This window comes from Panicum virgatum, chromosome 5K (assembly GCF_016808335.1).
Source record: "Panicum virgatum strain AP13 chromosome 5K, P.virgatum_v5, whole genome shotgun sequence".
Classification (NCBI taxonomy): domain Eukaryota; kingdom Viridiplantae; phylum Streptophyta; class Magnoliopsida; order Poales; family Poaceae; genus Panicum; species Panicum virgatum.
The window spans coordinates 29,288,119-29,302,084 of NC_053140.1; the positions used below are offsets into that span (position 1 = coordinate 29,288,119).

At 44.9% G+C, this 13,966-nt stretch overlaps 1 protein-coding gene across 1 annotated transcript; it reads left to right on the forward strand.

Annotated features, from left to right (window-relative positions):
• Positions 1 to 3,893: 3,893 nt before the first annotated feature.
• On the forward strand, positions 3,894 to 10,329 carry LOC120707057. Its single transcript, XM_039991828.1, has 9 exons — positions 3,894 to 4,073; positions 5,612 to 5,785; positions 6,331 to 6,736; positions 6,864 to 7,129; positions 7,419 to 7,487; positions 7,565 to 7,621; positions 8,599 to 8,651; positions 8,729 to 8,804; positions 8,924 to 10,329. The coding sequence occupies exons 1-9, from the start codon at positions 4,030 to 4,032 to the stop codon at positions 9,981 to 9,983; spliced, it is 2,205 nt and encodes a 734-aa protein (XP_039847762.1). The 5' UTR covers positions 3,894 to 4,029; the 3' UTR covers positions 9,984 to 10,329.
• Positions 10,330 to 13,966: the final 3,637 nt, after the last annotated feature.

Here is a 13,966-nt window from a genome sequence, read left to right on the forward strand (position 1 = left end):
GAGATGGGCCATCTAGACAATCAAAACAAAAATAAAAAAACAAAAATTTTCTAGGGAAAAGGTTAGGTGTTAGTAACCAACAAAATTAATACAAAGTTAAACGTAGCAAAATCGCATGTTCCCCAGCAACGGCGACAGAAAAGCTTGTTGACGCTCCTTAGAGTGCCAATTTATGTACCGCAAGCGCACGGATCGTGTAGCTTTTCCCTCAGAGTATTCCCCCAAGGTTTATCAATCCACGGAACAAGTGTATTACTATGCTTAACTAAGCACTAAAGATGTTGGTAAAAGATCTATATTGAGTGATTGAGTGTGAAATAGATCTAATCTAACCAATCTAATCTAATCTAGACTAGTGAGCAATGATAGGTGTGTGCACAAGATATGAAGAGCATTTGTCCATAGGGTCTAGGATCACTAGAGATGTAATCGCCAATTAACGAAGAACGGATCTAATCTACCAAAGATGTGTTCCAAGATCAAAACATTTCCCTCCCGCATACTGTCACTACACGAGGATAATCGGTAACGAATCAACAAGAACACGATAGTTGATGTAATCTAAGTAAACCATGCAAGAGCAAAGCAAACCCAAAGCCAAGTCGCGAACCATTAAGCATCAAAGCATCATCAACAACAATCATGATAGATCAATCTCATAAAGGATTCGGCAATTACAACTCAAGATCTCCTTACAACCCCATGAACAAACGAGGACTTTACCCCATGAAGCTAGGTGAAGCGTAGTCGATCATGGTGACGAAATCTCCGGCAAGGGATGGATCCCTTGCTATCCTCCAACTTGCAGCGGCGCCGAGGGACGATGAGGCCTCCGGTGTCGCCTTTCTCTTGTGTCTAACTCGAATGGATCTCTGAAACTCGTCTCTGGATGCTCTATTCCGAATCTCCCCCTCTTTGACGGCGGCTTCGGGGTATATATAGGCAGTTCTGGTCGGTGGTTTTGGTAAAACACAGGATAGGGTTGACGAATACTTCGCGCTGAAGAAAATTGAGGCCGATTGGGCCTGGAAATGGGCTAGGCCGGCCGGCTCAGAGGGCCCCAGGCCGGCCGGCCTGGGTCCTTTTTGGCCCCTTTCAGTTCCATCTTTCGCGTGCGGCCTCTTCTCCTTATTCCTCATCTTAGCCCAGTTGTGACCATGCGTCAAAACATCTCCGAAAATGTCCAATTTCCTACCAAAATACAACATGCTCCAAAATCCAGGACAAAATCGAAAACGGTCAAGTTCGGGTGCCAAGTGGCGGGTTAGTACATGAATCATTCCGAAGAAATTACCAAAATCACTCCTAATCATATAATAAAATGGGTACTTAAGGAGAGCCAACAAGCGCCGCTTAGGACCCGGTACTCGTTTTATTACACTCTAAAATGGTTGCAACATGCTTTATAAAAAGGAAAATGCATGAGTATTGAGAAAAGGGAAATTGGGTTATAAAGAATAAAATGTTAAGATGGGATGGATGAATGGCATTCCCTGGGTGAATTGTCATGCGTTGGAGGCTCGTACCATTGTGGTAGAGCAAGGAGGTTGGGAGATAGTCATCCTGTCACAATTAAGGACCGAGTTGATGTGTCATCTTGCTTGACTCAACTATCGTGCAAACCATTCGACCGTTGTATGTGGCAATGGCATAGCATAAACCCCACTAGTTAGTCTGATAGCCATCAGGAGAGCTGAGAGCAACGGGTGATCAAGAAGAAGGGATAAGGTCGTGGTGACTTATGCCCCGGTTAAACCTCGGTGTCATGTCAATGGCCCCTTGGTGGAGCCCTTGTTGGCTAGTCAGATCTAGCTAAGGTGGGTAATGGCTTTGATGGGATCTGCACCGACACTAAGGTGATCGTGCTGTGGTACCCCACTTGTGGGTAAAGTTGCACACCTCTGCAGAGTGTAAAACCTATTCGAATAGCCGTGCTCACGGTATTGAGCGGGTTACGGTTTGGTCACACAACTAGACTTTTGGGAGGGATGTTTTCACGGTATGAGTTGTTTTGGAAAGGTGTACGGCAGTTGTGCCGTGAGCTACTGCGGATGAGGAGTCCAGTAGCATTAAAACTTGGATTCTTTGTGTAGGATCAACCCCACTCATGATTCGGTTAAGAAGAAACCGCTTTAAGAAAACCTTTTTCAAAACTAAAACCCTGCATGTGTAAAATCTAGCTTTACCGCAAATAAACCTCAGCCCTATCCTTGATTTATCCTGCGCATATCTGTGTTACCCCCTCCATGGATGGGGTTGGACTCGTTGAGTACTTTTGTACTCACCCGATATATCTTTGTGGTTTTTCTCCAGAAGAAGATCCAGACTTTGTTGTTGAAGACGTCGAGTAGAGGTTGCGTCCGAACCCCAACCTTGCCTGTGGTGTTGGCCCTCTGCAAGATGATTCTGCTATCGCATCACTCTGAGCCCGAGCTGGAGACTGTCTGGGTCGTGCTTTGGTGTATCACCGTAGTTGTTTTATTACTTATTATCGTTTGTATCGAGTGTCCGCCTCCTCGGAGGTTTGTACGGTGACTGTACCATCTGTTGAATAAATGTGTTATCAGCCTCCTGGGACTGATATTTGTATCACATTTAGTCTCCACTTATGTGGGGACGCTTCAGGTCGCTGACGCGGGTCGCCGCCGCCGCCGCCCCCTTGCTCTTCCGCCTCCCCTCCATGAATCAGACCGGCAGCGCGGCGAGCGCACAGCGCGAGGCAGCAGACGTAGCCATGGCGGGAAGGGAAGCAGGGCAGGGGCGAGGCCGCGAGGGGCTGGCCGGCGGCGGCAAGGGTTCCGCTCCCGGCCGCGGATGTGGTGCCGCCGGCCGTGTCGACTCCGACTCCTGCTCCCGCACCTGCCGTGGTGTGCGCCGGGTGCGGCGCGGACGGCGGACGGGTACGCCACTGCACCAGCGGGTCCGAGCTCCTCGCCGCGGCGGGGACTCGGTCGAGCAGCGACAGCAAGGATGGTGGACCGGTGGCGGCAGCCAGCAGGCACCGCGTGGAGGAGTCGGCCGCGTCGAGGCGCATCGCGGGCTGCGCGTGGGGCTCCGGCAGCCGCCATGGGAGCGCTGCGAGGGGAGCGAGGGATAAGGTCAAGGCAGTGGGCGCACATAGGGTGAGATGAGACGCATCATATGGCTGGCGCAAGCCTGGCCCCACTCTGGCCGCCGCGGCCCAGGGGGCGCGAGCTCCGTTCCGGGCGCCCCGGTCGCATGGGGACGCGAGCGCCGCCCCGGTCGCTGCGTCGCGAGCGCCGCCCGGCAGAGTAGAGAGGGATTCACGGACAGGGCCCACATGTCAGGATGGGCAAACGGCGAGAATCAACGGAAGCGGACGGCAGTGGCACGTAGGGAAAGAAATTTTCATTCGATGGCACCGAAGAACTTCAGAAATTTTTTATGGTACATAGGTAATATGTAACATTTGCGATGGTACATAGTTAAAAACCTCAAAATGGAATATGGGAGCGGGATTCGAACCGCGGCACGAGCGTATGCGGCAAGGGTGTTTCCGCAAAAGCGACTGGCGGGCGGTTTTCTGCAAAATCGACGTGTTTATCGAATTTTCTCTTTTTTCTGTTGAAATATCGTCGAGTACAGGGACTTGATCGCCAAAAATACGAGCGTGTTCACTATTCACGGAGGGCCTCCCTAGACCGCGGGTTGATCCCATTAAAACTGGAGGGTTTTTTTGCAAAATTTAACGCGCCTGGACGGACGGATCCGCGCGGATCGGACGGAACGCGAAAAGAGGCCACGTACACGCGCTCCAGGGCCCGAATTCCCGCAGGAATAGAGGTTTTCGATTTCTCCAAAAGAATTGAACGGAAAAACCAAGTACTGTATACCAAGTCCTCCTTTCCGTTCTCTCCCCAATCTCTCTTTTCCGCCCTCTGGATTCGTGGATTCGTTGCCCCTCGCTCGCGTCGCCTCTTCCCTCTCGTCGCCTCTGCGTGGTTTCCAGAAGGAGCTGGTGGTGGCTGCCTCCAATCCGCGGCTCGCCGCGCCAATCCACGGTCAGCAATGCTGCAGGAGTTCGTCGACAACGTCATCGCCATCACCAAGGAGTAAGCAGCCCGCCTCCCCCCATCGCCCCTCCGCGATTTCGCTGGATGTGCGTTCCTGTAACGGTGGCGTGATGCGGTAGCGAATGGTTTGTCAGGGCGCGGGGAGTCGTCGAGCTCGGAGGGTTCGTGTGGCCAGGACGGGATGGTCCGGTTGGGTTGAGGGTTGCGTTGTTTGCTGAAGGGATTTGGGGCGACGAGCTGCGTGTTGCTAGTGGAATTTCGAGTTGGGTTAACGTTTATCTTTGGAGATCCTGTACGATGGTAGCCTCCCTAGTGATGATTGCGGTAAGACACGGTTGTTGTAGGATTAGCGCTGATGAGAATGCGTACTTGTAAGAATAGCAAGTGGTTGTGGGAGCTCCTGATTATGAAGCTGGTGTCTGAAGATTTCCTAACAGAAGTAGCTTGAAGGGGGATGCGCAAAAACAGGGCATGGTTGGTCTGAATAATTTTTTTTAAAAAAAAACAGGGCATGGTTGCCACATCTAATTCTAAATAGATGATGATGTTTTTTTGGTGCAAGGATTCTGAACTTCAAATATATTTGCCCATTAATGTCCATGAAAGTAGTTTTCCCCACCTGAGATTACACTGGTAGATTAACGCACCAGGATGAATGCAAGTGTGCCCTAGCACAAGCCTAGAATTGCAGAGGCAAACGCTCAATCCATGAGAATATAAAGCGTGAGCATGCAATGCTTCTATAGTTGAGCATGCAATGCTTCTATATTTCTATCTGATGTATTTATTAGTAATCCTAAACAATGGCTTGTGGAAGGATCAAAACATAAAGTCATGAGATGGATAGTTAGCACTAATTAATGGGCCAAGTGGCCAGGCTCCATTCTTGTGCTGCTGGACCAGTCATAGAGTCTTGTATATGGTAACTCATGCAGTTATAAAGTCCGTCGAACCTGTCAACTGCCAGTTTTTGCAATACTAGGGGTTCTAGTATGCATAACCAGCTGTCTATCCAGGCTACCGGGTGGACTTTTCTAAATACAAGTTTATCTGATATTTGGATCTCCTTTGTAAAGCTGATGATGAAGTGTGGACTATAAGCATCTCTGACATTTGATGAAATTGTGGATTTTAACATATGACCTTAACGAACCAAATACTTATTTGACCTTCTCGTGGAGAACTATGCTTTCTGACTTGAAAACTTTTGTTGCAAAGGGCTCCCATTCCATACAACTTATTTGTATCGCTGTGGGACAATTCCAGGAACTTGAACTAAACTAATTGATTTCATAAAAATTATTGGATTCATCTGCATGCTGCTTTTTAAACCAGGAATGGAAAGTGTCAGTTAAGTTGACTTGTTTTAGCCCTGCTGCACAATTCTGCCTAAGCCTCTGATCTGCATTTGACAGATGTGCTCCATGGTATTTTGAGACTTTAGAAATTTTTTATTTCATTTGTATACAGTTCTTAATACAATGAGCATAAAGTACCATTTAGTTTATCTTTTTATTTGCCCTACCTTCAATACATACAGCATGCAGTATTTGACTTCTGGTGCTTAAAATGGGCAGATCTGTAAAGACATTCACATATGAGTCACTGAACAACATCGCAAGGTTCATAAATGGAATATCAGCACTCTTATTGACTCTATTACCTGGAAAAGGCAACATTTTAGAAGGGATCAGTGGCTGGGAACTTAAGCCAGCTCTTCGTGGGCCACGTCTCCCTCGTTGGATGGAAAGGTAATGTTAACACTCTCCATATATGACTTAAATTATAGTGGAAATTTATGATTGTTGATATATGATGTTATGCTGTACTCCTATCTGGTTGCGATGATGAGGAACATTCTATTCTCAGAACTCAGTAGGAAAATAGCAAGTATTGATTGAATCCGTACCTGTTCTGTAATCTTAACTTCTGTATGAGCAATTTGAATCTCCATAACCTGTTATTTTTTATTACGTATATTTTATAACGACTATATGAAGCAGTGTGTCTGCCCATTGAGACCTATGTTTGATGACTTAGGTTGCTCGATAGATTATGTGCCATGTAATTGTAAATGACTTGGTCCACTTTTTCTTAATTTCTATGAGAACTATTAATACCAGCTTTTGAGCCTTGTGATATATACCACATTATGCATATTCCTATTTACTTTAACTATTGCAATGTAGTATGTGTATTCCTCTTTTTTTTTCTTTTTTTTTGAGGGCTGTATTCCTCTCTTCTTTGGGAACAGAGTTTTACTCTTTTCTGATGACTTAATTATTTTTTAGCTCAGTGGGGTCTCTTCATTTAATGAGTTCATCCATGAACTTTCTGTTGATTCTGATACTGAATCAGTTGCTGATTCTATCACTGGAGATGATGACAATGAAGAGTTTGTGTGCCCTCCCTCTCCATTATCCCAAAGTTCACGACTATCACATGCGAGCAGCTTCAGTAGACGTGATCGCCGATTGAGGAGGCATATCATATATGCAATTTCCTGGATTCTTTGGCCATTGAGATTCTTCATATCTTTGCTACTTATACTGTTCAATGCCATTAAGTATCGGATCGTAAGATCATCTGCTAAAAGTGCAGAAAGCCCTCATCTTTCAAGAAATAGTCCTGCAAAAAGATCGTTTCATATAAGGGATCAGTTTCTCCAACGCACAACTGATAGGAGGCGTGGAGTTTTTGAGGTAGTATTTGAATTTCTGTTTGTCAGTTTATTTACTTTGGCAAGTTATGATGATTTGAACCTTTGTTCAAATTCTCCTACACACATCTAGTATTCATCCACCTACTTGGTTACTTCTTTTGACATAGGATCTCCATCTGGCAATTGAGATTTTCATTGAATCAGTCTTTGACATTGTTCACAAAGGAGCACATTATGTTCTCTCTCCTACAGAGGTGTGGCAGAAGTTATTTTGCTGGATTCATGGAAGCGGCCGTGACAATAGTCCTGTTGTTGATGTACCAACAGCTAATGTTGGCAGTGATAATCCAATTCCAACTGAGAGGAAAACTGTGTATCGTCATTCTTTGAATACAGATTCTCGAACATGTGAGGATGTTATTACTGAGCTTGGGTGAGCACCTCTGTCCCTTTTATTTGTGCAAATGATTAAAGCCGAGATTTGGGATAGCAATAGCATCATAGACCTGTATGCTGTGGCTTCTGGTACTGCCGTAAGTTATTCCCTGTATTTGCGCTAAAATATGCTACATATAGCACTGTTGTCATATAGTAGGTAATTGATATAGCTAACTTCATCGAATATAAAGAACTCAGGAGTTTATTTAGTCTAACTTATTTCTCATTGGTATTATATGCTCAGTGATAGATATCTTTCTTTTTTTGTTGGCCTTTTTTTTCAGTTATCCATTTGAGGCTATAAAGGTTGTTACTTCAGATGGGTATGTTCTGTTATTGGAGAGAATTCCAAGGTGAAAACCATAACTGTCTCATGTTCTTGTCTTTCATGGTGTTTGCGGCTAGAAATTTGATACATTACCTTTTTTAGGCGTGATTCACGGAAGGTTGTCTTGTTACAACATGGAATACTGGACTCGTCTATGGGGTGAGTACCAACCAAATCTAGTGATGTTATTGGCATTCTGTACAGCTTAGGGCATTCGCCAATTGCCAGTCATGCTCTATGAAATCATGTTTTCTTCATTAGTTTTATCTTTTTTCTGATTTTCGTTGTATCTTTGTTTGCATCTTTACAATCTGAACAGTTTCGCCACTTCCCAAGCATCATCAAGTCTTTCAAAAAAGAAAGTTGTACTTGGTTTGAGTTGTTTGAACCTTTTGGACAGTGTGAGAATTTAAACAAATTGCAAGATCATCTACGGAAATAAGCTGATAATACAGTTGTTTCCATGTTTTTCCATTGTGAGTGGCAAGTAGCTAAAGCTATTAGGCGGTGAGTAGATTTTTTAGTTGAAATCAGCGCACTGATTAATCAAGAGTGTTGTGTTGTCATGCCTCCACCCTTGTCTTATAACATCCCTGGGGATTACCATGCAGCACTTCTGATCTATAAGCTGACACTGGTATTATAATCAATTAATCATTGTTAATCAGTAGTGATCTCCAATGCAGAAACTAGTATTTTGATAACTATTCTTAACCAAGAGTTATACTTGTAAAATAGTTCTTTTTTATCACTCACTCTGGTGATGTAGATCCATGGGTGTTTGGTTTCAAAACATGAATTTGTTAAGGTTAGACATGGGCATCAATGATCTTTTTTTTTTATGTTTGCTATTCGAAACTTTTGTTTATAACTGAATTTGCGTGTCAAGTGTTTTTCCTACAGACAATCAGAACATCGTAATGCTAAGACTACTTTTTATAGTTAAAATTTTTTATGCTACTGAATATAGGGTCCTAATAAAAAAGGGCTGCTGTGATGATTAGGTGATTTGGGGTTAGGAAAAGAATTTAGTTAAACCTGTTTAAGCTTTATATGGAAGCAGTTTACCTGATGCATATGATATTCTTCTTAATGCTATTTGAGCCTTATCTGATGTCGTGTTATTTACCGTACAGTTGGGTGTCTAATGGTGTTGTTGGCTCGCCAGCATTTGCAGCTTATGATCAAGGTCAGAAATAAAACTTGATGTAGTGCATTATTGTGCTGTGCAGTAAGTGCTCATATGTATTTTTTTTCTGAATGTAGGTTATGATGTTTTTCTTGGAAATCTCCGAGGCTTGGTTTCAAGAGAGCATATAGATAAAAGTATTTCTTCTTACAAGTAAGTACTAAGTAGGCCTTCTGTGTGTATCTGGTTTTATCACAATCAGGAAATCAATCTATCCTGTGAATAGTTATTTTGTTAATTGTGCATGTTCATCATTCCTGAACCTTTGTCAGATACTGGAAGTATTCTGTTAACGAGCATGGAACAAAAGATATGCCTGCAATAATTGAGGAAATCCACAAGATTAAAACTTCAGAACTTGGCACAAGTCGGCCTTTATCAGGACAGGAGACAGAAGATCAAAATGATAAGATAAAAAATTTGGAAGTACACACTTCGCAGGAAGACAGTGCAGAAGATCAACCTTACAAACTTTGTGCTGTATGCCACAGCTTGGGAGGTGCAGTTATGTTGATGTATGTGGTGACGTCAAGGATCGCACAGAAGCCCCATAGGTTGTCAAGACTAGTCCTGCTATCTCCGGCAGGTTTCCATGAGGATTCAAATGTGGTGTTCAGTATGGTGGAGAAGCTCATTCTGTTTGTTGGTCCAGTACTTGCACCGATAATACCTGGGCTTTACATACCAACTCGATTCTTTCGGATGCTTCTGAATAAATTAGCTAGGGATTTCCACAACTATCCAGCTTTGGGTGGACTCGTCCAAACCCTTATGGGCTATGTTGTTGGTGGCGACAGTTCAAATTGGGTGGGAGTACTCGGTCTGCCCCACTACAACATGGATGATATGCCTGGTGTATCATTTCATGTTGCACTTCACCTTGCCCAGATAAAGAGAGTGAAGAAGTTCCAAATGTATGACTATGGCAGCCCTGCAGCAAATATTGAAGCGTATGGAACCCCAGAGCCATTGGACCTGGGAGCTCACTATGGTCTCATTGACATCCCTGTGGATTTGGTTGCTGGGCGGAGGGACAGAGTTATCTCACCATCCATGGTAAAGAAGCACTACAAGCTGATGCGGAAATCTGGAGTGGAGGTTTCATATAATGAATTTGAGTATGCTCACTTGGATTTCACATTCTCGCATAGGGAGGAACTTTTGTCCTATGTTATGTCCCGCCTACTCTTAGTAACTGATCCAGGTAAAGCCCAAATCAAGCAGACAAGTTTGCGCCTCAGGAAGCCGAAGAAAGTTCAGCCAGAAATCGAGGAAAACGTGGAGTGTAGAGCCAAGGAGGAAGCCGATGAATTATCTCGACGTACTGCCTGATGTGGAGCGCAGGTTGAGGGTATGTTGTATGTAAGTTTGTGAATAGGATACTCACGCCGTCTACCCGTCTCTATACCTTCTACACCTTGTGGAAGATCTGGGGATGAATGGTTTTCTGCTTCTAGTGGTTGTGTTCATGGGGATCAATTTTTTGTATCCCTGTAGGAAACAGTAGAGCTAAATATGCATAGCATCTTTAGTGCTGTTACTTTACTGCTGTTTTTAAAGGATACCGAGAAAGAGAACATATGTTGTACTTGGCGCGTGCTCTGTAGTTTTGAGACTTTTCTTTTGTGGATTGTCTGGATGTTCTGAATGCTGTTTTGTAGCAATCAGTCACACAAAACCGTTCCAAGAATGTTGATAGAGAGTCTCGAATAACGGCCATGCATGCGTAGAAGCATGGACGCGAAGAGCCGGAAGACAGAGCCTAGTAATTAGGGGACCAGATATGGCGCTAGAGTTCATAACATCTGCTCCATGTTGTTGGCAATATTCACGTTCTGAGGCTCAAGTTTTATACATGCAAGTAACTGCGGTGTTAATTTGTATGCGTGTGAGGTGTGACTACTGTGCACCTTTCGGTATGTGTGTTATATCCGTGAGTTTGTGTATAGATACGTGTCTCGTATGATGCTTATGATTTAAATTGCCTGTATAAAACATTGTACATTTGAACTAGGGAAAATTGGTTCTATAGCATCGAAAGATTGCCGTTTCCGCAAAATACCATTGAAAGACCTCCGTTCCGTAAAATAGCATCGAAAGAATGCAACGTCCTCTAGAAATAGCATTATGTCACGTTCCGTGCAAATGCCATCTCCTCTGTGAACTTCCTCTCTCTTCTGCTTTGCTCAGGCGACAGGCAAGCAGTTCCAGGAGCGCTTCCTCCCATGCCTCACCACGGCAAACATCTCCTTTTCCACCTCACCTCCCTCTGCTCCCCTCTTGTGCAGGCGCGGCGTGGCAAAGGCGCTCTTGTGCTGGCGGAGCGGGGAGGATGCGGACGCGGAGGCTGCCGCCTCGAGCTAGCTCGCGGCGGCGGACGCGGTGCGTGGCGATGGCGTGCGCGTGCTGCGGCGACGCAGTGGAGACGACAACCAGCCCGGCCCACGTCCTACTCCCCAGCCCCCTGCGCTCCCTAGACCCCTAAAACCCTGCGGCCCTGCCCGACACCGACGAGAACATGCTCGCCGGCGGTCGGACGGCCACAGTGCACGGCGGCCGACTATACCGAGGCCCCCCGGCAACAACCAGCCGTCCAACCGGCACCACAGCACCCCTAGGAGCATGCCAGCCTGGTCCTGGAAGCACCGGAGCACAGGGCTCAACGGCGACCCCCATTGCCGCGGCTCGCGGTGAGCTCGCGTTCCATCCAAGCTAGGCCCAAAGCCGGCCAACAAGTACCTCCTACACCATGTATGCATTGCACAAACACTCCGTTCCCACCTAAAACTAGCCTAGAAACTTGGGAGGGCTCGATTCCCCGGTGACCTCACCTCAGCGCGGAGGCAGACAGAAACAGGGAACACATGGTGACCGGAGGCGACAAAGGGTGGTTTGGGTTGGGTTCTGCTCAAACGAAATCATGATTGCTCACTGATGGTGCTGGCTCAAGGAATTGACGGGAGATGCTGTGAGGATGATGAATTTTGGCGAAGAACTGTGAGCTCGGTAAGGCGGATGAATGGCGCGAGGAATCCCACTGCCAAATATTTTGCGCTGCGCTGCTCTTCGACGTGCTTCGGCTTGTTGCGGAATCCCCCGGGCTGCCGCCACCGCTCCACCCTTCCACCCGCCGCCACCCCTCACGCGCGCTTCGGCGGCATGGCGAGCGAGCGAGCGGGGAGCAGAGGAGGAGAAGCCGAGTCGATGAAGTAGGCGTGTGCGGGCTTTGTTCCCCCACTGTTGTCATGTTTTCCTCCACCTTCCAGGATCCTAGGGCTGCAGCGCCTGTCCACACACACCGCGGCGGGGCCCTCGTCAGCGCCGGCGTCCGGGGTGGCCGTGCTCCTGCTCGAGCTGGCGTGATGGGGCAGCGAGGAAGAAGGAAGAATGGACGTCGTGACGGAAGTTAGCGGAAAACGTGACAGACTGCTAGTTTAGGGTAACGTTCATTCTTTCGATGCTATTTTACGGAACGGAGATATTTTAATGGCATTTTATGAAAACGGCGATCTTTCGATGGTATGGGACCAATTTTCCCTTTGAACTAAGGGCTTAGGGAAAGTCCCTGCTAATTGAGGAAATATCTCTGGACCAGCCAATGAGGGCATGTTTGGAAGTGGAAAACAGGAATTGCAAACGCAGGGGGTGAAGCGCAAGGAAAAATGCAGGAAAGTTTTATGCTAAATCCGCTTAACTCCGTACATTTTGTGTAGCCAGAATTTACCACATCATGTTGTCTTCTAATAGTGCAATAAATTGATCTTCATCGCTTAGCTTCAACACAAACCTTTTCTTTTGAAGTTTACAATAAAGTGATTTTTTAAAATGAATTAAGAGGCTAGGAGCTAGAAAAAGTAGCTTCTTGATTTTGTGAGGTGATTCTCCATCCTAATTTTAAAAGTTGATTTTAAAAGTTATGCTAGAGAATTAAAGAGAATCACTTTCAGCTATAAAATCACTTCTCTTAGAGAATCAACTCCCATAAAAAATCAAAACCACATGGAACTAACAGACCCTATATTTATTGCCTTGCTCAATACACACTACCATCTAGCAAGCAACAGAAGTTTGGAATGAGAAAAAGAAAGTAACATGTGTAAAACAAGAGAACTTGATCCACTAGTTCATAGAAGAATCCTCTCCAAAGGAATTGAAACATTCCTTTGAGAATCCTTTAATGCAAACATGGCTTAAAGATTGCACTTAGAACACAGGGTGCAGACGTGCCGCAATCATATTAACTGCAGCCTCTATCGTTGATTTGAAATTGAACCACCAACGGATTATTACTACTCTGAGGGTGTGTTTAAGAGACTTTTTTTTAACTCCCTGTCACATCAAAAAGAATCTTACTACTTTAGAGTATCAAATAAAATCTATTTATAAATTTTTTTCTGACAGCTGAGTGCTAATTCGTGAGACAAATATAATGAGTCTAATTAATTCATAATTTTCTACAGTGATGCTACAGTACCATCCTCTAATCATAGATTAATATACCTCATTAGATTTGTCTCTCAATTTAGCCCCAGGGTTCAGCAGTTAGTTTTATAATTAACCTTTATTTAATATTTCTAAATACTAAGATTCTCTTTGATGTGACATGGACTAAAATTTAGCCCCTGGAACCAAACAACCCCTTAGATCTTGTAAAAATTTGGACGAAATTGACTGTAGCAATTCTCAACCGAAGATTAGAAGGACTAGACATAATTTAATTATAAAACTAATTATACGTATGGATGGGAAATCACGAGATGAATCAATTAAGGCTAATTAATCTGTCATTAGAGGTTGTTTACTATAGCACGACATTGTCTAATCATGGTCCAATTAGGCTTAAAAGATTCGTCACGCAATTACACCTGGGGTTATGGAATGAGTTTTGTCAATTATCCACATTTAATACTCCTAATTAGTGGTCAAATATTTGAAGTACTGTAGCACTGAAAACATTTTGAGATCTAAACAAGGCATGAATACATGGATGTGTGCATTCGGAATCCAATTTTGAACTGGGAGTGAGACAAAAGTTGGGTGATACAATAAATCTCACTCAACAAATGTACTTATGCCGTTGATCTCTGGAATGTAGATCCACTTTGGGACTGCTATCCAGGGGTTTTTCAAACCGCCGCCGCCCGGTTCCGGTTTATCGGTCCAGTTTGACCGGTTATCGGTTTAAATCGGTCAAATTCAAATTTCAAACCAAAACCCGCAGTTCAAATGGTTTCTACCGGTTAGCCGACCGGTTAGACTGGTAAACCGGTCCGGTTTGAATGGTAACCGGTCGGTTTGAGTGGTAACCGGCCAAA